At 37.4% G+C, this 27,905-nt stretch overlaps 1 protein-coding gene across 2 annotated transcripts in view; it reads left to right on the forward strand.

Annotated features, from left to right (window-relative positions):
- Positions 1 to 27,905, forward strand: part of ITGA8 (integrin subunit alpha 8) — a 227,043-nt gene that overhangs the window by 19,309 nt on the left and 179,829 nt on the right. For both annotated transcript variants that reach the window (XM_049881925.1, XM_049881924.1), the window contains exons 3-8: positions 3,804 to 3,904; positions 9,268 to 9,391; positions 21,043 to 21,104; positions 22,193 to 22,238; positions 26,378 to 26,503; positions 27,790 to 27,834. In XM_049881925.1, coding sequence (XP_049737882.1) covers positions 3,804 to 3,904; positions 9,268 to 9,391; positions 21,043 to 21,104; positions 22,193 to 22,238; positions 26,378 to 26,503; positions 27,790 to 27,834 — 504 coding nt within the window. The remainder of the gene's footprint in view (positions 1 to 3,803; positions 3,905 to 9,267; positions 9,392 to 21,042; positions 21,105 to 22,192; positions 22,239 to 26,377; positions 26,504 to 27,789; positions 27,835 to 27,905) is intronic.

The raw sequence follows: 27,905 nt of genomic DNA on the forward strand, positions 1-27,905 counted from the left end.
TGTGGTACTGGAAAAACTGAAAAAAAAAAAAAAAAATCTAAATATTCAAATGTAAGGTAATTGATAAATAAAATATAGTATGGTTATTTACTGGGATACAATAATGTATGTGGTCATTCATCAGGTGCCATCAAGTCAGCTCAGACTCATAACTACCCTGTGTACAAAAGAACTAAACACTGCCTGGTCCCGTGCCATCTTTACAGTCATTGCTATGTTTGAAACCATTGTTGCAGCCACTGTGTCAGTCCATCTCATTGAGGGTCTGCTTTTTTCCTGACCCACTACCAAGCATTATGTATAGACGTTAAAAAGAATTTTAATATATTTACATACTTTTTTTAGTTACAAAGAACATACAAAAGATTATGCTACATCAAAAAAAAAAAAAAAAACTCATTGCTAAGTCAATTCCTACTCACAGTGACTCCATGTGTTACAGAGTAGAACTGCTCCATAGGGTTTCTTGATGGTAATCTTTACAGAAGAAGATCACCAAGCCTTTCATGACACCACTGGGTAGGCTTCAACTGCCAACCTTTAGGTTAGTTGGGTTCTTTTTTTTTTTTTTAATTTTTATTGTGCTTCAGGTTAAAGTTTTCAGAGCAAATTAGTTTCCCGTTCAGTATTTGTACATGAAGTGTTCCACAACATTGGTTGTATTCCCCACAGTGTATCGTCACTCTCCCCATTTGTGCCCTGGGTTCCCCATTTCCTTCGGTCCAGATATTCTACTCCTCCCTGCCTTCTCATCTTTGCTTCTAGACAAATGTTGCCCTTTTGATCTCATATCATTGACTGTTCTAAGGAACATGTTCTGTTTGAGTTTTTTGATTTATATGATGGGCCATCTATTAATTGGCTGAAAGATGGTCTCCGGGAATGGCTTCAGCTCTTAGGACCATAGTCTTGGGGGTTCCTCTAGTCTCTGTCAGACCGGTAAGTCTGGTCTTTTTTATGAATTTCATTTTTTTTTCTCTTTTTGTTCTACATTTTTCTCCTGCTCTTTTTGGGATCCTCTGTTGTAATCTCGGTCAGAGCGATAGGTAGTGGTAGCTGGGCACCATCTAGTTCTTCTGGTCTCGGGGTCATGCAGGCTGTGGTTCATGTGGCCCGCTAGTTCTCTGGACTAATTGCTCCCTTGAGCCTTTGGTTTTCTTCATTCTCCTTTGCTCTGGACGGGAAGAGACCAATAATTGTGTATTAGATGGCTGCTCGCAAGTTTTTAAGACCCCAGGTGCTACTCATCAAAGTAGGATGCAGAACATTGTCTTTATGAACTGTGTTGTGCCAGTTGATATAGATGTCCCCTGAGTCTATGGTCCTTCACCTTCGAGTCTAGAAACATTTGTCCTGTGAGGTGTTCGGTTACGACTAAGACGTTTCCATGGCTGTGTCTTTGGTGTGCTCTATTGTCTATATTAATATATGTGCAGCACCTACATAGGTTTGTTGTTTTTGTACCCAAGATCAAATGCCACCTCTGCCTTATAATTAGTTTATCTTTTTGGAAGTTATCTCCAGGCCTTTTTTCTGAGGCACCTGTGGGTGAACTCAAACCTCCAACCTTCTGGTTAGCCGCCAAATGCATTAACCATTTCTACTACCCAAAGACTACTCAGTAAATAGAGACCTGTGAGATTTTCCTCCATTATAATCCTTAGACTAGGCATAGAATTAATGAAGTCCATTCATTTGTACTCTTGGTCCAGAAGAAATTTGTTGCTGAAGAATAACCCATGGTTCACACTTTTCATCCACTTATAACACAATTCAAATTTATAGTATTAGAAAATAGACCTCAGGAATTGCAAAGATAGAATCGCATCATCTTCTTTAGCAAAACCAAGCTAAGCTTGGAGCTGGCTTCTGTCTTTCCCTGTAGTTCATTTCCTTCCTCACAGTGGCCTGCCTTCCTTAAGTCATTTTGGGAATCTCCTTTATGTTTGAACTGTTGAGGTACTGCTCTTTTCTTCATGGCTTTATAATAGTTTAGGAATTTCAGATCCACTGGAGTACTTTCTCCCTGTGCTTAATCAAAGACACGTGGGCAGTCTTGTGAGGTGTCACTAATTTCAATCCTGAGTGCCACAAATCCCTAATAATAATATATTGCACTTGTGTGAGGTCCTTCCCAATTCTTGAACTTAGGTTGAGCTTCCAGGTTTCTAATTAGGAGAAGTTTGAAACGTTATGGGCCTTCGGTTGTATTACTATACAACTTCTGTAGTATACGACTTCACGACTTATAAAGCACTTTTGTGTTCATTCACCTCATGTGATCTTTATGACTTTCTGACTACCCAGGGAAAAGGTATCCTCAGCCTCATTTTACAGATGAAGAAATTAAAACCCCGAAAGATTAAATGAATTGCCCAAGGTCACACAGTTAATGGTGACAAGATGCCTTGACTCTGAGTTCTATGATCTTTCAGGCTGCCTAGACACACAGAGAAATGTTTATATTTTAAATGTATCCTGTAAACTGTAAGCTGCTTCAATTCTTTGGCAGTTGTGTGTGCTTTGGGTGAGGATTTCCAGAACTTGTTTTTTATTTAAAAAAGAAAAAGCCCAGAAACATCAAAAGGATAAAATTTTTAAAAGGGAAATTAGTGATTTTCTACTAACATGTCAAAATGCAAATTTTAGGTTAAAATTGAGTATATACAATTTGTTCTTAAAACAGTCTGTAATCATAAGTAAACTCAACTGAAACTTTAATTACATGTATGTTTTGGCTTCACTTAATAGGAATTAAAAAAGTTCATTTTTTAATGCATTAATTATAGAGTCAAGGAAGAAAAATAAAACACATACCAAGGGAAACACATACAAATAAGATGCCATGGTACAAATGTCTTTAGAAATTCATTAGCTATTATCAGTTAAGCTCCAGTTAGAATGGTGTGACTAGAACCATGTGGGAAATAAGTTGACTGGGGAATTGAGAGTGAAAGAAAAGATATCTGCTTTTTATTAAAACCTGAAGTGTGTTATAAGTGGGTTGAGTTTCTACCCAGATGGCCCCCTCATACTGACATCTGCAGAACGTATATAAAACTGTGTTAAGGACTTATCTTCTACGGCTGCGTAGACACACGTAACTCACTTAAAAACCAAGATCTTTATCCTGGTTAATGCATGCTGAGAACGCATGTTGCTTCCCAGACCAGGGAAGATCCGCATTTCTTTCGAGCAGTGATACAAATCGATGGCTGAAGTGTAGATTCAAGATCATTGTAGTCCAATATTAAGTTTACAGTACAATTCATCTCTGGAGATGTAAAATGTAGGAAAAAAATTCTTCTTTTAAGTTAAGTATGAAATGTCATGTTCAAATAGGTTTTTTTATTTGATTGACATTTTTCTAATGTAAGTCATCCTATAGCATAGACTTAACAAAAGGAAATCCAACTGGGAATGAAAGTAGTGTTCAGATGACTTCTAATGTACACATTCTTCTTCTTATTTTTAGTATTTTGCTCATCAATACCATTTTTATTTTGTCAAGGGTCCATGAATGCAAAAGTCTGCTTCTAGGCTCTCTATTTTATTCCATTGGCCTAGTTGTCATTCCTTGCACAGTTACCTCACTGTCTTAATTACAATAGTTTTATAATAAGTCTTAAAATAGCTAATAGACCAAGCCTGGTCACCTTGTTTTTCTTCAAGAGTCTCTGCAATTTTTTACCCTTTGCATTTTCATATACGTTTTAGCATCAGCTTGTACGAATTCTTTATTATCTATTTTAATGGATTTCCACATTTTACAAATTAGTAACAATTCATATCCTTCTTGTTAGACAACAGAAAGATCAGAGTTAACGGAACCAAAGAACCTATAGAGTTCAAATCGAACCAGTGGTTCGGAGCAGCAGTGAGAGCTCACCGCGGGAACGTTGTGGTGAGTATGGACTGTGTGTGTGGTGTGGCTTCAGAATTCCGTGTGCACTGGAATGTTCCAAAACTCATTTACGAAAAACCCTTACATGTAAGAGCACGTCAGACTTTCAAAGATAAGCTTACTGGCATTTTAAAAGAGAAATTTAGTGCTTAAAATCAAAGAATCTGTTTAAAGCTCTCAGAAATAAAACGTGTTTGATATTTTCAAACATTTGAAAAACATTTAAGAAAGAAAAATAAAAGATATATCCTAACAAGGTAAATATTTTATTGCTTAAGATTGATTTAAGGGACCGATTGAAATTTGACCAGAGAAATAGGACTACTAACGTTCCAAACCCAAACCAAAACCGTTGCCGTCAATTGCATTCCAACTCACAGCGATCCCAAAGGACAGAGTAGAACTGCCCCATAGGTTTCCAAGGCTGTAATCTTTACTGAAGCAGACTAAGCATCTTTCTCCCACGGAGCAGCTGGTGGGTTTGAACCGCTGACCTTTCATTTAGCGGCCAAGTACTTAACCACTTCACCATTAGAATTCTCAAAAAGTTAATCTACTGTAGCATCATTGATCCTTTTCAGAACTAAAGGAGAGGTTTTTTTTTTTTTAACTTAATGCATGAATCTCTGAGTTCATTAATACTTTCTAAGTAACAGTCTCACTCCCAAATGGATATCTCCCAGCTTTTAATTCTGTTCTCTTACTGTTCTGAGCAAGGAGACGTGTCTAAGTTGTTGAGAAATAAATTATTGTATTAAACTGACCTGGAAGCTTTCTTTTCTTTTTTAGTTTAGAAGCTTTTTTATTCCGTTAGTTTTAATTTCCTTAAACAATAAGGAAATAACTTTGGATTTTGGAATTTGTTTAAAGCTGTTTGAATTATGATTTAATAACAATAAATATATAAAGGAAATGCTTTGCTTTATTTGGCCTTGTGGTTAACCCTCTAAAGAGAATTTGACATAAAACAGGTAATATATAAAATATAGATAGCCCTCTTTAGTTACAAATCCACCATTTACAATATACTCCCTATAGTCGTGGATTTGCATTAATATAGTTTTCAGATTCCAAACTTAGTGAAAACTTTTTGTAATTCTTTAGTGTTGTATGACTTGTGTGAATTACCATTGAAGCTAATGCCATCTAATAACTGGGGTTAAAAATTCTTTTTGAGTGCTATATTGATTTTTTAAAGTTTCGAATATTTATCTGTAACATGTAATTGTTGCCCACTTAGTATTTGTAGGAACCCTCAAAACCATGGAACATAAAATCATACACCGTGCTCTCAATAAAAAATGGTTAGTATTTGACATACTGGCATTTCCTAAGTTATATAATAGGAAATAGGATAATGTAAAGTTTCTTTCAAGTTAAATTTGCTTCTTTGAGTGCTGAAACTTAGCATAACAAAGAATTAAATTCAACTCTCTGTGACATAACCATTAGAGCAGCAAAATGCTGCCTACGAAGTATCGTTTCGAATGCCCATGTATCATGTGTGTACATATTTGGTTTATGTCAAAGACAGGTCTTATAATTATTACTACATCAGTGTGAAACAGAACAGATATAAAAGGGATAAATTTTCTAGGCTGACAGTAGGCAACTACTGGAAAGAATTTTCATAAAATGGCCTTTGTTAAGAAGGAAGGTGAAGCCGTTCAGCAAAGTATGGAGCTATTGGGGCAAATGCTTTCACTGCCCAAATGGATACCTGTTTTCATATTAAAATCTTAGTTTAATAAAACAGATCACTTGTCAGTCCACTAAGAAGGCCCCAAGATAAGGGAACCTAGATGAGAGTTTTCAGATATTGGCCAAGACTTTGCAATACACAGGGAGACTGACTGTTCCATGTCTCAGAAGGCAAAACCAAGGAGCTTACACTGTACAAGAATGATTTACTTGAGAATGAGAGTTATCTTTCCTGAAAGTAGTTATATATTAGCCTAGATAATGAAGGACACATTTGAAATTATGAAAGAGCTTTAAAATTGGGATCTGTCCTCATTTAGTGTTTGACTAAATAAGGTAAAATATACAGAGCATTTGATCTAACAGAAGTCAAAAAAAGAGCCTATGTATTGCCTCTCTCATTCCTAGCAAAATTGGCATTATTCCATTTTCCTGAGGAGGGTTTCAGGTTCATCCTTTCAGGTATCATGCTCATGCTAGGATGTAGGCTTCTGAAGAAGTAACGGGAGCATTTCAAGGAAGCATCATTTTTTTCTTACTGTTGTTTAAGTTAATTTTTGTTGCTCAGATTGCTGATATTAGGCAAAATAATTCAGAAACAGTTCTCTCTTTTCACCACAATAGATTCCTAAAATAACATTATAAAGCAGAGGAATAATGCTCTAGAGGAAAGTTGGAAGGATTGAATGAGGCATCAAATAAGTTTCTGATATGAAAAATCACATATCATAAATGCAAAGACATACAAGTAACAATAATTTGGTATAGTAAAAATGTGGTATAATAAAATTATCTTTCAAATCCTATCTACAGGGCATACATTAAACTTAATTAATTATATTTAATTCAACAGATATTTATTGAGCAAAATTTGAATGCAAACCACTATGTTAAATGTGTAGGTATTTAAACATATTCTGAAAGAGAGATTTTGGTGTGCCAGCAAGTGTCTGTATACTATGTAACATTATTTATACCACACTATATGTTTTTTTTTTAATACATTAGCTGGAAACCCTGGTGGCATAGTGGTTAAGTGCTATGGCTGCTAACCAAAGAGTCAACAGTTCAGATCCACCAGCTGCTCCTTGGAAACCCTATGGGTCAGTTCCACTCTGTCCTGTAGGGTCTCTATGAGTCGGAATCAACTTGACGGCGCTGGGTTTGGTTTTTTTTTTTTTTAATGTTAGCTCGAGTTTCTTGGGTTTTGTGTGTGTGTGTGTGTGTGTGTGTGTGTGTGTGTGCATTAGCTTGGAGCCCCCGTGGCACCGTGGTTAAGAGCCTGATTGCTAATCAAAAGGTCAGCAGTTCAAATCCTATTGCTGCTCCTTGATACTCTTATGGGGTAGCTCTACTCTGTCCTATAGGGTCACTATGAGTCAGAATTGGCTTGACCACAATGGGTTTGGTTATTTTGGTTTACATGGTAGCTGGGAATGTGTACACACACATTTCATTCCTAGCCCTTTGGTTTTTTGACTGCTGAGAATTAAGAAGGCATTTATGGAATAACTTAGATTAGCTCAACTCTTTCAAAAAAGGTTGTCTAAGGTACTTGGAATTTATCTCAATAAATTTGTATATAACAAGCAGAGTGGTTCAATGTCATTAGTTTCCTCACAGCCAGTGTCTGAGGCTCTTTTAATGACTCTCTGATCATCTCTTATAAAATTGCTAAGACATGCATAGATGCTGTTTTTTACCTTCAGCTGTGCTATGAATAAAAACTATTACATAAAAAATAAAGTCAAGAACTCTGTGTTTAGGGGGTAGCATGTCCAAATGAAAGTCATTGTTTAAAAAGCCGTAAGATACACCTTCAGTGATAAATTCAGGGAGTCCACAAAACAGAGGCTTATAAACTTGTCTGCATCCTTTGATTTAAAAGGTTTTTTGTTTTTCCTTAATCAAAGCAAAGATTAGACAAAGAATGGAACTTCTCCTCATTTTAAGATATTGCACTGTTAAAGTGATATTTGTTTTTGTGGAGGCTCAACTTTTGAAAAAGAAAGTAGGCATTCTTTGCTTTTAGGAAGTATTTTCTTTTGCCTGGTCACTTTTATTTAATTTAAAATCCTATGAGGAAAAACTCATTCCTTTGCATTTGTTGAATTTACTCTGATTTTACAGTGCATTAACAGTGCATTAAAAATCGCCCTTGGAAGTTTCATTAACTCTGACTACCAGGGTACTCATTAGCATGCTGGAAGCCAATTCGTCTAATAATTTAACATAATTTGCCATAAATTTACATGCATTAATCATACAGTGGAATCCCTGGTGGCATAGCGGTTAAGAGCTACAGCTGCCAACCAAAAGGTCAGCAGTTCAAATCCACCAGGAGCTCCTTGGAAACCATATGGGGCAGTTCTACTCTGTCCTGTAGGGTCGCTATGAGTCCGAATTGACTCAACAGCAACTGGCTTTTGGTTTTTTAATCATACGGTAAATCCCCAGTTTATGAATGTCTGACTTACAGACGACTTGTACTTGCCCTCTAACGTTAGGTAAGTTTCCCCTCATGTTGAAATGACTGAACCAACCCCTACTAGCAACAAATTCTTCACTGCGATCACCTTCACTTGCTGCACACGCAACTTTTAAATATTAAAAAGGCTTCGAGCCTTTTCTTCGGGGATTCGAACTGGAATTCGAATTCCAGTTCGAACCCTGGCTGAGAATTTGCATTTCTAACAAGTTTCCTGTGAGAATTTGCATTCCCACCCCAGATATACTGAGTCAGAATCTACATTTTAAGACGATCCCGGGTGATTCTTATGTATAACTTCCTGGGTACTTGTTAGAGAGGCAAAGTCTCAGCAGGAGTTCAAACCAGAAGGAACCAGTTTGCAGCCCTGCTTTACTTGCACTAAACCAAAAAAAAAACCCAACCACTATGATGGCTAGTCTCAAAATAATGAAAAATAACAAGTGTTAGTGAGGAAGTGGAGAGACTGGAACCCTTGTATATTGCTGGTGGGAGTATAAAATGATGTAGTCACTGTGGAAAACAGTTTGGCAGCTACTCAAAAAGTTAAACATATGACCCAGTGATTCCATTCCTAGGTATATACCCCAAAGGCTTGAAAGCAGGGACTCAAACAGATCCTTGTGCACCAAAGTTCATCGTAGCTTTATTCACCATAACTAAAAGTAGGAAAAGCCCAAGAGTTCATCAACAGATGAATGGGTAAACAAAATGTGGTATACACATAATGGAATATTATTCAGCCGTAAAGGGATATGAAGTTCTAATACATGCTATGAACCTTAAAAACATGCTGAGTGAAATAAGTCAAATAGTGTATGACACCCCCCCTTATATGATGTATCTAGAAGAGGCAAATGCATCGAGGCAAGCTTATGAGTGGTTACCAGGGCTGAGAGGGAACAGGAGTGGGGAGTTATTGCTTATGGGGTACTGAGTTTCTGTTTGGGGTGATGGTGATGAGAAACTGTGGCGATGGATAGTGGTGATGGCTGCGCAACACGGCGAATGTACTTAATGTCACTGAAATAATGGTTAAAATGGCAAACCTTATGTTAGCTGTATTTTACCACAATAAAAAACTATGTGTGTGTATATACACATATATATGCGTGTATTTTTTATATATATATATATATATATAAAACTGTCTTTTATGTTTTATGTTTAATAGGCCTGTGCCCCTTTATATCACTGGAGAACTCTTAAGCCGACACCAGAAAAGGATCCGGTTGGCACTTGCTATGTAGCAATTCAGAATTTCAGCGCGTATGCTGAGTACTCTCCTTGTCGGAACAGTAAGTTGTTTCTATTTCTTGAAACTGAAATTTAACTCTAGAGCTTTTCTATTGCACACAGGAGTACAGTCAGGCTTAAAACACCATTGATAAATGACAGCATGGTATGGAAAAAGAGATGGGGGTAAAGGTTATTGACAGTCTTACAGAATGTCTTGGTGTGACACAAGGGCAAAGTCACAGAATTCAGCTGATCTTCTGTGTTTTAGAAAATCCTTTTTTTCAGATACTCTGCAGGGGAGTTTATTAGTTCCTTATTTTGGGCTTAACTCTCAGTTGCTACTCAAAGTTCATGCTCTGTGATCTAAAGAACGCTGACTGTCCGTTTATTAATTGCAGGCATGGTGTTAATTAGCTTCTTGGACCTGGGGTCACTTTCGACTTGAGCTTTCTGTGTAGCCTGTATTCTCAATGGCTGTTGCTTTCTTTGGCAGCTGTGTACTCCAGTTATCTGCATGAAACACTTTTCTTATCAAGGTGTTTAATCCCCATTTTTCAAAAAGTCTCTGTACACATAGAGTCCAAGTTTCATTTGGCATTTCTAGGAAACTTCCAGCAAAGTATCCTTTAAAGCAAGCCTGTGAGTGCTATCTTTGGGACACTGGCATTTAATCACTTCATCTTTGTGAAGTACCCAAAAACTTTGGGGTAAGGTTTTTTTTTTTTTTTTTGATTTACCTAGAGTCCTTTTGTACACTCCTTGCATTTTCTCTGTGTAATACAGATGATTGGAATTTACTAGTGAGCAACCAATGGATTTTTATATTTATTTTAGATAATTCACAAGACCACATTGAGAAAAGATGTCTTTAGAAAGAACATGCTAGTGACTGATTTCAGGCTACTGAATTTTTAAACTCAATCCCAAATTAATTTAATTCCTAAAACTATAAGTAAATTTTTCCCATTTAACATGAACATATTTAAAATTCAAGATTAATTTAGGCAAGATAATGGGGAACTACCAGAAATAGAACAATGATGATAAAGGATGAGTTAAAGGTATTAGTATGAGTTAAAGGTATCAGAGAGTTAACTAAGAGGCCACTGAGATTTAGAGTCCTAAAGGGCTGGAGTGGAACAGTTTAACTGGTGGTTTTTGGTTGAGATTTTGACAAGGAGAAGATTATGACTTTCTGTTTAAAAATACTGAAATAAATCAAACACTGTTTAACATTGTGACAAATGTCAGATGAATAGTCTGTGAAATAAAGATTTTATTTTACATAGCTTTAAAGTAGTTCTTTGTAGACAATGAAATTCAATTATTTATTCATTCAACGTGTGGATATTGAGCACATTGAAGACTAACTATTCAACGTTCAAGGAATAAAGTACAGAGCAGTAGAGAGCAAACTCCTATAATGAGGAACTTACATTCTAGGGCAGACTGACAACAAACAAGCAAAGAAATAGATTCATAATATAATGTCAGGTACAAAAATAACAATATAGCAAGGCAAGAGAGTAAAGACTGACGTGGACCTGGGTGGAGAGGAGCTTTTTAGACAGAGTGATGGGGGGACTTCTTTTAGGAAAAGGCTATTGGAGAAGAGACCTGAATGGGGCAGAGCAGGGGATGGAGCTTCCCAGGCAGGCAACAGCCAACAAAAGGCTTACTTACATCATGTTCCATTCAAGATGCGGTGTTCCTGGGTTAGGTAAGACATTAGTATTATTATGCTAAAGATAAAAGTAAAGCAGAGGGCGGAGCCAAGATGGCGGACTAGGCAGACGCTACCTCGGATCCCTCTTACAACAAAGACACGGAAAAACAAGTGAATTGAACACATACATAACAATCTACGAACCCTGAACAACAAACACAGATTTAGAGACGGAGAACGAACTAATACGGGGAAGCAGCGATTGTTTCCAGAGCCTGGAGCCAGCGTACCAGTCAGGTACGGCACAAGCACAGAGAGCGGCTCCACCCTCCTGAACTAACCCCGGGAGGGGGACCAGCCGGTTCCACGGGCGGCGTGGGACGCAGCCGGTAGGAGAAGTCCCTGGGAGGCAGTGACTGGTCTTGGAGCAGAAAGAGCAGCATCCGAGCTGGGGAACCGTCCCGCAGGGATTTGGACTGCACGCAGCGGATTTTCTGGAAAAACTAGTTTCCCAGTGATGGCTCGGAGACAACAATCCATATCAAACCACTTAAAGAAGCAGACCATGACAGCTTCTCCAACCCCCCAAACAAAAGAATCAAAATCTTTCCCAAATGAAGATACAATCTTGGAATTATCAGATACAGAATATAAAAAACTAATTTACAGAATGCTTAATGATATCACAAATGAAATTAGGATAACTGCAGAAAAAGCCAAGGAACACACTGATAAAACTGTTGAAGAACTCAAAAAGATTATTCAAGAACACAGTGGAAAAATTAATAAGTTGCAAGAATCCATAGAGAGACAACATGTAGAAATCCAAAAGATTAACAATAAAATAACAGAATTAGACAACGCACTAGGAAGTCAGAGGAGCAGACTCGAGCAATTAGAATGCAGACTGGGACATCTGGAGGACCAGGGAATCGACACCAACATAGCTGAAAAAAAATCAGATAAAAGAATTTAAAAAAATGAAGAAACCCTAAGAATTATGTGGGACTCTATCAAGAAGGATAACCTGCGGGTGATTGGAGTCCCAGAACAGGGAGGGGGGACAGAAAACACAGAGAAAATAGTTGAAGAACTCCTGACACAAAACTTCCCTGACATCATGAAAGACGAAAGGATATCTATCCAAGATGCTCATCGAACCCCATTTAAGATTGATACAAAAAGAAAAACACCAAGACATATTATCATCAAACTCACCAAAACCAAAGATAAACAGAAAATTTTAAAAGCAGCCAGGGAGAAAAGAAAGGTTTCCTTCAACGGAGAATCAGTAAGAATATGTTCTGACTACTCAGCAGAAACCATGCAGGCAAGAAGGGAATGGGACGACATATACAGAACACTGAAGGAGAAAAACTGCCAGCCAAGGATCATATATCCAGCAAAACTCTCTCTGAAATATGAAGGCGAAATTAAGATATTTACAGACAAACACAAGTTTAGAGAATTTGCAAAAACCAAACCAAAGCTACAAGAAATACTAAAGGATATTGTTTGGTCAGAGAACCAATAATATCAGATATCAGCACAACACAAGGTCACAAAACAGAACGTCCTGATATCAACTCAAATAGGGAAATCACAAAAACAAATTAAGATTAATTAAAAAAAAAAATACACATGACAGGGAATCATGGAAGTCAATAGGTAAAAGATCACAATAATCAAAAAGAGGGACTAAATACAGGAGGCATTGAACTGCCATATGGAGAGTGATACAAGGCGATATAGAACAATACAAGTTAGGTTTTTACTTAGAAAAATAGGGGTAAACAATAAGGTAACCACAAAAAGGTATAACAACTGTATAACTCAAGATAAAAACCAAGAAAAACGTAACGACTCAACTAACATAAAGTCAAGCACTATGAAAATGAGGATCTCACAATTTACTAAGAAAAACGCCTCAGCACAAAAAAGTATGTGGAAAAATGAAATTGTCAACAACACACATAAAAAGGCATCAAAATGACAGCACTAAAAACTTATTTATCTACAATTACCCTGAATGTAAATGGACTAAATGCACCAATAAAGAGACAGAGAGTCACAGACTGGATAAAGAAACACGATCCATCTATATGCTGCCTACAAGAGACACACCTTAGACTTAGAGACACAAACAAACTAAAACTCAAAGGATGGAAAAAAGTATATCAAGCAAACAATAAGCAAAAAAGAAGAGGAGTAGCAATATTAATTTCTGACAAAATAGACTTTAGACTTAAATCCACCACAAAGGATAAAGAAGGACACTATATAATGATAAAAGGGACAATTGATCAGGAAGACATAACCATATTAAATATTTATGCACCCAATGACAGGGCTGCAAGATACATAAATCAAATTTTAACAGAATTGAAAAGCGAGATAGATACCTCCACAATTATAGTAGGAGACTTCAACACACCACTTTCGGAGAAGGACAGGACATCCAGTAAGAAGCTCAATAGAGACACGGAAGAACTAATTACAACAATCAACCAACTTGACCTCATTGACTTATACAGAACTCTCCACCCAACTGCTGCAAAATATACTTTTTTTTCTAGTGCACATGGAACATTCTCTAGAATAGACCACATATTAGGTCATAAAACAAACCTTTGCAGAGTCCAAAACATCGAAATATTACAAAGCATCTTCTCAGACCACAAGGCAATAAAACTAGAGATCAATAACAGAAAAACTAGGGAAAAGAAATCAAATACTTGGAAAATGAACAACACCCTTCTGAAAAAAGACTGGGTTATAGAAGACATTAAGGAGGGAATAAGGAAATTCATAGAAAGCAATGAGAATGAAAATACTTCCTCTCAAAACCTCTGGGACACAGCAAAAGCAGTGCTCAGAGGCCAATTTATATCAATAAATGCACACATACAAAAAGAAGAAAGAGCCAAAATCAGAGAACTGTCCCTACAACTTGAACAAATAGAAACTGAGCAACAAAAGAATCCATCAGGCACCCGAAGAAAACAAATAATAAAAATTAGAGCTGAACTAAATGAATTAGAGAACAGAAAAACAATTGAAAGAATTAACAAAGCCAAAAGCTGGTTCTTTGAAAAAATTAACAAAATTGATAAACCATTGGCTAGACTGACTAAAGAAATACAGGAAAGGAAACAAATAACCCGAATAAGAAACGAGAAGGACCACATCACAACAGAACCAAATGAAATTAAAAGAATCATTTCAGATTATTATGAAAAATTGTACTCTAACAAATTTTACAAACCTAGAAGAAATGGATGAATTCCTGGAAAAACACTACCTACCTAAACTAACACATTCAGAAGTAGAACAACTAAATAGACCCATAACAAAAAAAGAGATTGAAACGGTAATCAAAAAACTCCCAACAAAAAAAAGCCCTGGCCCGGACGGCTTCACTGCAGAGTTCTACCAAACTTTCAGAGAAGAGTTAACACCACTACTACTAAAGGTATTCCAAAGCATAGAAAATGACGGAATACTACCCAACTCATTCTATGAAGCCACCATCTCCCTGATACCAAAACCTGGTCAAGACATTACAAAAAAAGAAAATTATAGACCTATATCCCTCATGAACATAGATGCAAAAATCCTCAACAAAATTCTAGCCAATAGAATCCAACAACACATCAAAAAAATAATTCACCCTGATCAAGTGGGATTTATACCAGGTATGCAAGGCTGGTTTAATATCAGAAAAACCATTAATGTAATCCATCACATAAATAAAACAAAAGACAAAAACCACATGATCTTATCAATTGATGCAGAAAAGGCATTTGACAAAGTCCAACACCCATTTATGATAAAAACTCTTACCAAAATAGGAATTGAAGGAAAATTCCTCAACATAATAAAGGGCATCTATGCAAAGCCAACAGCCAATATCACTCTAAATGGAGAGAACCTGAAAGCATTTCCCTTGAGAACGGGAACCAGACAAGGATGCCCTTTATCACCGCTCTTATTCAACATCGTGTTGGAAGTCCTAGCCAGGGCAATTAGGCTAGACAAAGAAATAAAAGGTATCCGGATTGGCAAGGAAGAAGTAAAGTTATCACTATTTGCAGATGACATGATTATATACACAGAAAACCCTAAGGAATCCTCCAGAAAACTACTGAAACTAATAGAAGAGTTTGGCAGAGTCTCAGGTTATAAAATAAACATACAAAAATCACTTGGATTCCTCTACATCAACAAAAAGAACACCGAAGAGGAAATAACCAAATCAATACCATTCACAGTAGCCCCCAAGAAGATAAGATACTTAGGAATAAATCTTACCAAGGATGTAAAAGACCTATACAAAGAAAACTACAAAGCTCTACTACAAGAAATTCAAAAGGACATACTTAAGTGGAAAAACATACCCTGCTCATGGATAGGAAGACTTAACATAGTAAAAATGTCTGTTCTACCAAAAGCCATCTATACATTTAATGCACTTCCGATCCAAATTCCAATGTCATATTTTAAGGGGATAGAGAAACAAATCACCAATTTCATATGGAAGGGAAAGAAGCCCCGGATAAGCAAAGCACTACTGAAAAAGAAGAAGAAAGTGGGAGGCCTCACCTTACCCGACTTCAGAACCTATTATACAGCCACAGTAGTCAAAACAGCCTGGTATTGGTACAACAACAGACACATAGACCAATGGAACAGAATTGAGAACCCAGACATAGATCCATCCACGTATGAGCAGCTGATATTTGACAAAGGACCAGTGTCAATTAACTGGGGAAAAGATAGCCTTTTTAACAAATGGTGCTGGCATAACTGGATATCCATTTGCAAAAGAATGAAACAGGACCCATACCTCACACCATGCACAAAAACTAACTCCAAGTGGATCAAAGACCTAAACATAAAGACTAAAATGATAAAGATCATGGAAGAAAAAATCGGGACAACCCTAGGAGCCCTAATACAAGGTATAAACAGAATACAAAACATTACCAAAAATGATGAAGAGAAACCCGATAACTGGGAGCTCCTAAAAATCAAACACCTATGCTCATCTAAAGACTTCTCCAAAAGAGTAAAAAGACCACCTACAGACTGGGAAAGAATTTTCAGCTATGACATCTCCGACCAGCGCCTTATCTCTAAAATCTACATGATTCTGTCAAAACTCAACCACAAAAAGACAAACAACCCAATCAAGAAGTGGGCAAAGGATATGACCACACATTTCACTAAAGAAGATATTCAGGCAGCCAACAGATACATGAGAAAATGCTCTCGATCATTAGCCATTAGAGAAATGCAAATTAAAACTACGATGAGATTCCATCTCACACCAACTAGACTGGCATTAATCCAAAAAACACAAAATAATAAATGTTGGAGAGGCTGCGGAGAGATTGGAACTCTCATACACTGCTGGTGGGAATGTAAAATGGTACAACCACTTTGGAAATCTATCTGGCGTTATCTTAAACAGTTAGAAATAGAACTACCATACAACCCAGAAATCCCACTCCTAGGAATATACCCTAGAGATACAAGAGCCTTCACACAAACAGATATATGCACACCCATGTTTATTGCAGCTCTGTTTACAATAGCAAAAAGTTGGAAGCAACCAAGGTGTCCATCAACGGATGAATGGGTAAATAAATTGTGGTATATTCACACAATGGAATACTACGCATCGATAAAGAACAGTGACGAATCTCTGAAACATTTCATAACATGGAGGAACCTGGAAGGCATTATGCTGAGCGAAATGAGTCAGAGGCAAAAGGACAAATATTGTATAAGACCACTATTATAAGATCTTGAGAAATAGTAAACCTGAGAAGAACACATACTTTTGTGGTTACGAGGGGGAGAGGGAGGGAGGGTGGGAGAGGGTTTTTTATTGATTAATCAGTAGACAAGAACTGCTTTAGATGAAGGCAAAGACAACACTCAATACATGGAAGGTCAGCTCAATTGGACTGGACCAAAAGCAAAGAAGTTTCCGGGATAAAATGAATGCTTCAGAGGTCAGCGGAGCAAGCGCGGGGGTCTGGGGAACATGGTTTGCGGGGACTTCTAAGTCAATTGGCAAAATAATTCTATTATGAAAACATTCTGCATCCCACTTTGAAATGTGGCGTCTGGGGTCTTAAATGCTAACAAGCGGCCATCTAAGATGCATCAATTGGTCTCAACCCACCTGGAGCAAAGGAAAATGAAGAACACCAAGGTCACATGACAACTAAGAGCCCAAGAGACAGAAAGGGCCACATGAACCAGAGACCTACATCATCCTGAGACCAGAAGAACTAGTTGGTGCCCGGTCACAATCGATGACTGCCCTGACAGGGAGCACAGCAGAGGACCCCTGAGGGAGCTGGAGATCAGTGGGATGCAGACCCCAAATTCTCATAAAAAGACCAAACTTAATGGTCTGACTGAGACTGGAGGAATCCTGGCGGCCATGCTCCCCAGACCTTCAGTTGACACAGGACAGGAACCATCCCCGAAGACAACTCATCAGAAATGAAAGGGACTGGTCAGCGGGTGGGAGAGAGACGCTGATGAAGAGTGAGCTAATTATATCAGGTGGACACTTGAGATTGTGTTGGCAACTCTTGTCTGGAGGGGGGATGGGAGGATAGAGAGAGAGGGAAGCCGGCAAAATTGTCAAGAAAGGAGAGACTGAAAGGGCTGACTCAAGAGGGGGAGAGCAAGTGGGAGTAGGGAGTGAGATGTATGTAAACTTATATGTGACAGACTGATTGGATTTGTAAACGTTCACTTGAAGCTTAATAAAAGTTATTAAAAAAAAAAAGTAAAGCAGAGAAATAACCAATAATATCCTAGATTTACTCAGAAAATTAATGGCAGAGCTGAGATTCAATACTCGTTTTGTTTCATCCACTTACATGCCTATCCACACCGTGTTTCTCAGAATTTGGTAAAGATGCTTCTCCATAACAATAAACTCTTGTGGCAAAAAAAAAAAAAAAAAAAAAAAAGCTTATCCTTCACATGCTTTCTGCCTTGATTGTATATCATGTTCTCCCAACTAACATCTAGTACGATAGTTTATAAAACTTGCCACTGCTTCTTGTTCTCCCTTTTTGCCTGATGGCCTGTGTGATTTGAGAGCTTAGATTAAGAGTAGCTTACAGAATCTAGACTAGTAGCAAAAGCTGCAGTGTGAGTTTGAACCATTATCTAAAAAATATAAATTATGGTATGCTCACATCTTGAGTTTGCAGTGGGCATATTCTGATGCCAGTTTCTTCATTCTTTATTTTTCTAAATAAAAGAAGAGCTTGACCCAGGAAAAATGGAGCTTCTGTTGAGCTGCAGAATAGCTAAATACATTGCCAAGTACTCTTTCAACTCTACTGAACAACTAAGTTTTCACACACTTATAGTCTCTCTTACTACCAGTACTTTTCCCTCCTCAGCTCATCCAAGGAGCAGACTTCCTGTCGTGGCTAATAAGGAGTTCACAGTTCATTAACACAAAGCCAGCTTGTTCTTGAGCATATGGTCAATATCACAGGGCAGGAACATCAGCGATATTATTTTCAAAAGAGAATCTAAAGAAGCCCCTCATGGTAACATCATACCACAAAACCCCTGAATTGCTGATACTGTGAGCAGTATAGAAGTTAATCTGTTCACTCATATTAATGACATGCATGTAGCTCTGTGAGCATTCATAATTCAGGTGGCAGATGGTTCACACACAACCTTCCATTCTACTCTGGAAACCAACAATCAGTAGTGAGAGATCAGCGTGATTCCTGGTGTCCCCAAGCTCTCTCTAGGACGTAACTAAAGTTGACAGATGTGCTGAAGTTCCAGGAAGAAAGATTTCGTCAGTTCTCATTAACTATAATTCAAAGAGAAAAAATTACTTTGAGAAAGAAAGAACCTCATGCTTTATTATAATTGCCACTTAACATACACGCTTGAAGGTGGTTACTTTCTTAAGGAATTTTATAAAAAAGTTAGTATTTTCTGGTGATTTTTCAGTTTCCCGTTGCAAAGCAAAATAATGTCAAAGAATGGCCACATTCTTCCCTTTTGAATAATTTACCATATTAAAAATAAAAAGACTGAGTTGATTAAAAAGAATTTTAAAAAGACTTGTGCATTTGAAAAAATTTAATTCTCCAGGTTACACATATATGTTTCCATGGTAATATGTCACGTGTTCTTATATATTTCTGTGTGCATATGAATATTTATACACATGAACTTCTAGAAGACTGACAACTAGACGTTTGAGGCTATGGAGGTGAGCTTTTAGGGAATTTTATAGAATGCATAACTAGAAACCACAAAACATGGCTATAAATAAGGAACGAATTTTGTTACAATACAACACATGAAGTAGGAAAGTATTTTAAGAAATAAAGGGGACATCTGGAAAGAATGGATGATGACAGTGCTAAAACTAGCTAAGTACTACGAGAAGGAAAGAAGGAACAGAAGGCATTTTGGGAAGGCCAGCTCCGTTTCAAAAAGCTTCTGGTACAAGCACACGCCTAGACTATAATTTGTTTCTGTGGCGATGGACGTTTCCTTTCCTGCCCCCCGTTTCAGTGTCCATGCAGGAATATCCTTGATAAGAAAGGAGCGATCATTTATATGTTCCGATCTCACTACATAATAAGTCAGGTTTCCTCTATTAACCACATTTTCTTTATAATTTAAGCACTTCAGAAGTTGTAGTAACTCTTTTAAAATGCAGGTTACACGTAGTAAATACCTGATCCTAATGCCCTAAAGAATCTTTATTACAACAGCCTTAGAATATACATGAGGGTCTCTCGGTAGTTCAAAACTCGGTACGATAAGGTCCTATTGGACATTCAGTTAGTGAATTACACTGGAATGAATTCAAAATGAACCATTACTGAGGAATTTTCTCTTTTTTGGACACTGGCATTGCAGTGTCCTTGTGAGATTAATTGTGACAGGACATGCAATTTCCGTGTTTATCTAACTTATAATAGAGTACCATATTTTTATGGAAATAATGCACGCATTTTTTTTTTTTTTTTTTTTTTTGCCAACTGCACAACTCCCTCACACATTAATTTCCTAGGAGTGCTAGGCACGTTATATGTGTGGGTGTATTATTTATGTGGATGCATTATTTGTGGAAAAAATAGTGATTAAAAATGAATTTCCTATTAACCAACGACTAGTTTCAGTCAACAGGAGAAAGACTTAGTGATCTGCTCCCATAAAGATGACAGCCTAGGAAACCCTGTGGGGCCATTCTGCTGTGTCACATGGGGTTGCTATGAGTTGGCATCGACTCAATGGCACCCAACAACAACAGCTGGGATCAAGTTGGTTTTCACTCATTGGTGACCCCACGTGTGTCAGAGTAGAACTGTGCTCTTTAGGGTCTTTAGTGGTTGATTTTTCAGAAGTAGATCACCAGGCCTTTTTTCCAAGGTGCCTCTGGGTGGGCTCTAATTTCCGACCTTTTGGTTAGCAGCTGAGTATGTTACCCATTTGCACCAGCCAGGGACTCTAACTTCCTAATAAGGCTTATAAAATTGAAACCCTCATCTATCTACTAGAAAGTATCCAGACAGGTGATCACATTTAGCTCTTTCTTTCTGAAGGCATTCCTGTTGGGAAGGACGTATCTGCCTTCATTCAGAGAGAACAGGCAAAGCGTAGGCACATTGCTGCACTTGGAGAACTTGGAATATAGTTGAAAGATGGAGATTTTATTTCTTCAAACAAACATGACTTGTAAAGCCCAATATAATAACTCCAAGGGGCATTATTCCTATTGAACTTACTGTAGCATCACATCTACAGGACAAGAAAATAGATTTTAAAATGTTTAATAAATTATTGGGAATGTATTTTGAAGATCAGTATAAAATATATTCATCATATGAATTTTAGAAGCCTATAGAGGCACTGGGTTTTTGTGTGTGTGTGTGTGTAGAGACAACGGGAATATCCTGAATTGGTTATTAAAATGTATCTTGGGAATAATAACACTATAACATTTATGTATTTTTATCATTGTAGGCAATGCCGATCCTGAAGGCCAGGGTTACTGCCAAGCAGGATTTAGTTTGGATTTTTATAAGGTGATTTTTCTTTGTCTTGTAGCTTTTATGTAATCTTTATTTTATCTGTTTGATTTTTTTCACCCTCCCCCTCTCACTTCTACCCCCCACCCTCCCACAAAGAATAACAACAACAAAAAAGAAACTTTAAGTACATATCTAGCCTGTTTTGGCAACTTTTCATTAATTTCTTTTCTGTTTGCACTTTATTAAAGGAACACATACTAATATATGCATACTGTAACCTATTCAATAGTGCAGGAATACATATGATGAAAAGCATGCATTTTTCTTCCAGCCCTTCATTCTTAAATGAAACCCTTAAGAAAAGCTCACTAAAGAAATGTCTCTAAAAAAGATCACAAGAATTTATAAATTGTTTTGTCTCTTACCCCAAATCGAATCAATATTACTATGAAAATTCACAAATCCTTTCACAAAATTAAAAAGAGAGGTGCCTCTTAAAAATATCGGGGGAGAGATTCATCAGCATATGAACTAAAATATTTCATCAACATATGAGCTGTTTACTCTCTATCCTTGTCTGTTCTTCCCCCCTTCCCCCACTAAAAAAAAATTAAAGACGCTGGGTATGGAAAGTGGGGCTGTAAGTGGGAGAGAAAATGTTTATGTCTGCAAGTCTGGAGTTTTTGTTCTCTCTCTTGGGAAGGGGGTGGGTTGCATATGTATGAAAAAAAAAAAAAAGGCATTACTGTGGCCTTGAGATAAATTGGAACCGAATTTTCTTTTATTGCAAAAGCTCAAAAGACCAACCATGTCTGCTAAATTGCACAGCATTAAACATGTAGATGTTTTGTTTACCGGAGGCAGTGCCAAAAAACTGAATTTATATATTCTCAAAGGGGAGAATACAACTTCCCTAAATTGAGTCAAATTAAAGTTATTTAACATGATAACACACTAAAGAACTAAAAGCAGAAAAGGAAAGAACATAATTAACCTGTATAACGGATTATAGGAGCCTCTTTTTAAAAATTGTTTTTATTTTTAGGCATAACAAATTGTTAGAGAAATGCTTATTAACAATAATATATCACCCTTTAAAATTGTTTTTCCCCCCAGTTATTGTTGTTGTCTTTGTTTCGTAGAATGGAGATCTTATAGTAGGAGGACCTGGCAGTTTTTACTGGCAAGGTATGTTCTGTTAGCAGAGAAGAAGTGCCATGTGGGTTGTTACTAACACGGAGATGAAGCAGAAGCATCGCCAAATATTAACTTTTTATGACTTTCATTTTGTATCCATATTTACAGTTTCTCAAATGAATGAAGCATTGTTTCAGTTTGTATTTTATTATGTAAATGATCTTTTCAAATACCGTTGAAAGTTCACAAGTCATTTATCCACCAAGTGTTTATGAAGGATATGGCAGGCTTTGTGCTCCATGCTGGGAATTAAAAAAAAAAGTGAGTAAAAGCAGGCTTTATTCCTACCTTCACAGAGGTTGGTATCTGGTATACAGACATTCACTGAATATTCATACTTGTACATGAGAAACTCCAACCATGATACAGACTATGAAGGAAAGGTTTATCATGATGGGGCCATGAGGGTATAGACAAGGCTTCTCCGGGTGGCTCCCTACAGGTGTGTGCTTTACGCATTGAACATTGGCCCAGGTGGAGCTGAAGCACAACCTGTGCTCTGCTTACAGAGCCAGGAGCCCAATGCAGGACAGCATCTGTCCAGAGGGAGTGGCTTTTTCTATTTTAGCAAGCAGCCCTAAGCTCAAGTAGTTGGGAAGCAAGCAACCCTGAGCTGAGATCTGAACCAAACCCTAAGTAAGAGTTAAGTAGGCAAAGAGGGGAGGGACCATGTGCAGATATTCCTTGGAATAAGCAATGCAGTGAGGGTGAGAATGGAGGAAGGCAGTGTGCCCAAAGTTGAGAGTACAAGGGAAGCCTGGAGCAGCCTGACCGTCTGTGCGGGCTGGCGGACCAAGGGGTAACCGGTTTTGTCTTTATCCTACAAGCAACGGAAAAGTGTTAGTGGATTTTAAGAGTTTAAAAGGATGGTTTCTGCTAGAGTAACAATTCGTTTTTTTGTCCCAACAATAATGGGAAACCATTGGAGAATTTTATGCATGGGGTTCTGTGATTAATTTTGTGCTTTGCAAAGAGTACTCAGGTTGAAATATGGAAAACGGATTGGAAGCTAGCCCTATCAGTGACCTAGTTATAAAGTTATTATAAGGTTTATAAACTAGTTATAAGTGCATAAGGTAAACTAGTTTGGGGTCAAGTTAAGGTGTTTGCTTCTTAGAGTGGTGACGTGCAAATTGAAAAGAAGAGACATTTGAGAGATACTTGAGAGAGGAAATAAACTGCCTACACGATGGGTTAGATATGGGAGTGAGTGAAGGGAGGATGTCAAGGGTGTTTTTCTGACGTTAGCAACTAGATAGATATAGGTGGGTGCTACTCCAGAGCTACAGTGCACTGGAAGAAAACCAGGCTTAGAGCAGGGTGGAGAGGGAAGATTGTGAGCTTGCCTTTGGATATGTTAAGTTTAGAAATGTTGAGATATCCAAGAGTTTTCATGTAAGTCTTTAAATGTATGGGCTTAAGCTTATAGAAGATATCTAGGCTGAAATATATATTTGCATCACTTACATATTGGTTATAACTAAAGTCATGGGTGTGGTTGGGATGCCTGAAGAGAGAATACAGGAAACACAGACTGAGTTTTGGCTATAAATTTTAGGATAGAGTAGAGTCTGAGAGAGATGAATGGTTGAAGGAGGATGAATTTTGTTTTGTTTTTTTTTTTTTAATGAAAGAGACCTTATCAAGGCAATGGGACAGACCCAGGAGAGGTGGATTCATGATCACATTTTACTTGAGAGCACAGTTCAGTTTAATTAAAAGATGTGTAATTATTAACATCAAATAATTAATATTTCAGTCTTTAAAATTTATTTTACAAACAGAAAAAAATACATTTTAAGCAGCAGATGGTGATAAAATAAAAATGAGTTTTATATTAAAAAAGATTTTCTTCTAATTCACTTGATTAATTTCACGTAATTCTCTCCTTTCCTTAAACTGAAAAACTATCAGATACAGATGATTTGCTGAAAATTAGCCGTAGCAAGTATGTATAGAAGCATTTGTCTAAGATAAACTATAATTTTATTTCAGGCTAATTATTATTGTGTTTATAGAAGCAGCTAAAGGAAATAAGCAAATCAAGTAGGGAATAGGGTAGTATTTTGCTTTAATCCAGGGCTGAATACCAGAGAAAATTGGCAAATTCTACAGACGTTGCTCAGAAATTCATGTCAAGTAACACTGCTTTAGTAATGAAGCTATCATTTCAGGCATAGTCACTTGGAATATTTATGACTTGCTTTGCCAGTATGATTCTTTTTTGGACTTCAAATAGAAAGAATGTGGGATTATGTGGGAATATCCCAAGAATAATTTGACTTTAAAATTAATATAGATGTTAATCTAGAAGGACTTTTAAAAGTATTTCTCCAATTTTTCTCCCACAGAGCATGAGATCACACTTTTTCTTTAGATGTCCATGTTGAGTATGGGAATGCATATAAATTGTGAAGCAAAGTTGCTGGTCATCTTTTAGATACAGGCAGTCCCCAGGTTACAAAGGTCTAACTTACATACAGCCTGTAGTTACGAACCAACCCCTGTAAAGCCTATTATATTAAAATTTCGAGGTACATACACAATGGTTTGTAATAAAAAATGGGTGGTCCTTTGCAACACACATTGAAACATTACTATCACTGTATTATTACGTTAAAGATGTTTTAATATATCTGAAAGTGTTTCTTTAATGTTTTCTACGCATAGAAAGGTACACTGTATATATATAGTAAGAAAACATTTGACTAAGTGATGTTAAATATGAACCGTACCTAACTTCCATACAAATTTGACTGAAAGTCAGATTCAGGAACAGAACTCGTTTGTACTCTGGGGACTGCCTATACTTGCCGACCCCATACAATTATATTCCAAGATTTCTGATAGTGACTTTATTTGGGAGAAATTAACCTAAATTCTTATCATATCCATGCTGGTGGCCATCAATTCTTTTTTTGTTGAAATTCTGGATCTCACTGGACCTTGCTGCTTTCCTTTGTCATAATTTCACATCCCATGTATTGGGTGGGTATACATTGTAGCATACAGTAAATGGTTCAAAGATACTATAATTCCTTCCTTTAATTTAGTTACTATGTTTTATAATCTGTTAATCAAGTGAGTGCCTTGGATTTTGTACAACGTTTGTACTTTGTGGGAACACAAGAAAGCCTTACTAGACTGCCAATGGAGACCTTAGTTCTAACACCAAATATCATACTCGCCAACCATGAACCTTAGATAATGCGCTCATGCTCTTTCGGCCTCACTTTCCCCACCTGTAAAATGCTGTACTTTGGCTAGATGATCTCTAAGGTTCCTTCTAGCTAAATTATTCTAGAATAAAAATTTAATCACTGAACTTTTGCCTGCAAGTGTGTTCACCGTTAGTTACTTTTATCATCTGAAGACGGAGGGAGTATGGTGAAGGCAGGAAAGATAGATAAAATTTTGTAGTTCACATTTAGGTGTCTGTCAGAATGGAAAGGTCTGCCCAACTTGAATCCATCCCACCTTGCAGTCCTAGTGACAGCGGGAAAAAAATCTTCATCTAAAATACAAGCTCCACTACGTGATGGTTTGTCATGGTTTGAATTACGTCCCCCCAAAAAAATGTGTGTATCAATTTGGCTGGACCATGATTCCCGGTATTGTGTGATTTTCCTATATGTTGTAAATCCTGCTTCTATAATGTTAATGAGAGGATGGGCAGCAGTTGTGTTAGTGAGGCAGGACTTAATCTACAAGATTAGATTGTGTTTTGAGGCAATCTCTTGAGATATAAAAGAGAGAAGCAAGCAGAGAAACAGGGGAACCTCATACCACCAAGAAAGAAGGACCTGGAGCAGAGCACGTCCTTCAGACCCAGGGTTCCTGTGCAGAGAAGCTCCTAGTGCTGGGGGACATTGATGAGAAGGCTGATAGAGAAAGAAAGCCTTCCCCTGGAGCAGACACCCTGAATTTGGACTTTTAGCCTACCTTACTGTGAGAAAATAATCTTCGCTTTGTTAAAGCTATCCACTTGTGGCTTTTCTGTTATAGCAGCACCAGATGACTAAGACAATTGTTTCCAAGGGAGAAAGAATTGTTCAGATGTTCTGGGTCTGTTGAGGGAGGGTCTGCCTGAGGTGTTCATTTAGTTAATGTATTAATTTGTTTAAACGCAGGTCAGGTGATCACTGCCAGCATTGCAGATATCATTGCAAATTACTCATTCAAGGATATTCTAAGGAAACTGGCTCGCGAAAAACAGACAGATGTGGCTCCAGCTTCTTACGACGATAGTTACCTTGGTGAGATCCATTGCTCGAGATGTTTTTGGCTTCTTAAAATTTAAGCATATTAAATGCAGATGCAAATTTTATTCTTAAACTTTTTGCTGTTGTTGTCTGTTGCCATGAAGTTGTCTCCAACTCATGGCAAGCTTACGCATAAAAAAATGACACATTGCCCTGATATTATTTGGCATCTTATACAAATTTTCTTTTCTTACTAGTTTAGAGTGGACTAGACTTCTCATATGTCTTTTATTTTTTTAATAAGACGGCCGATTCCGCCATGTTGTATGACCTACCTGTTTGAGCAGTTATTTTATGGGCAGCACCACAGTCTCGGCACCTAAACCATCTCACCGGTAGTATGTGGGCATCCCTGGTGACGCAATGATGAGGCGCTAGGCTGCTAGCCAAAAGGTTGGTGATTCAAAGCCACCCAGCAGCTCTGTGGGAGAAAGACTTGGTGATCTGCTCCTGTAAAGATTAGAGCCAAGAAAACCCTGTGGAGCAGTTCCGCTCTGTCACGGAGGGTAACTGTGAGTCAGAATTGACTTAATGACACTCAACAACAAAACAACAGATACTATGTGTTAGCAGCGGCTGCTACCAGTCTAAGGGAGCACTATGACAGCAGCTTTTTCCAGGTTCCAGAGCAACAGCAAGAGACTTTCCAGTTGTCAGAATGCCCTCAAAATGTATTATGTACAAACTACACAATGTCATTTCACCAATACTGCTTTTCACATTTGGTATCCTAGTGGCATTTCTGTTGCTTGATGAATAAGAAAATTGTAGTTATGTTTTGTCAGCACATCTGGCGCATCACTGTACAGCTAAGAGAAATTTGCTGAAAGCCATCTTTATAGGAAGTAGGAAGTCGGCCTTGCTGGTGATCAGAAATAGGAAAACCCAAGCACAAAGGATACCTTTCAGAGTGTCATGTCTGATCACGATGAGTCAGCAACTCTTAAAGCACAAGAGCCATCAATTATACGTACGTTAAGGTATACTGTGATGCATTTGTGCTTTCAGAATCGACCTTGAAATCTGGTTTTGTTGCCAGCTTCTACTAAAGATCAGTAGTAGCAGGTGTATTATGTTTCCAGGACCTAGTATAAAGTATTCATATTTGTTTCATTATCTGTTTGATTAATTTTTCCCTTTATAGAACTCTACACTTTTATAATATTTGTAGAGATTTCCTGAACAAAGCATTACTGTGGTAGTTCTTTCACTTTTCTAGAAATAACTCATTTGTCAAGCCTTCAAACCGGTGATTAGTTTTGTTTTATTTTTTAAAATAGGATACTCAGTTGCTGCTGGGGAATTTACTGGAGACTCTCAGCAAGGTAAGAGACATTACTGAGTTTAAGTCATATATATAGCATGGAAAAATGGTAAGATGACTGAAAAACTCCTT

Source organism: Elephas maximus, chromosome 4, assembly GCF_024166365.1.
Source record: "Elephas maximus indicus isolate mEleMax1 chromosome 4, mEleMax1 primary haplotype, whole genome shotgun sequence".
Classification (NCBI taxonomy): domain Eukaryota; kingdom Metazoa; phylum Chordata; class Mammalia; order Proboscidea; family Elephantidae; genus Elephas; species Elephas maximus.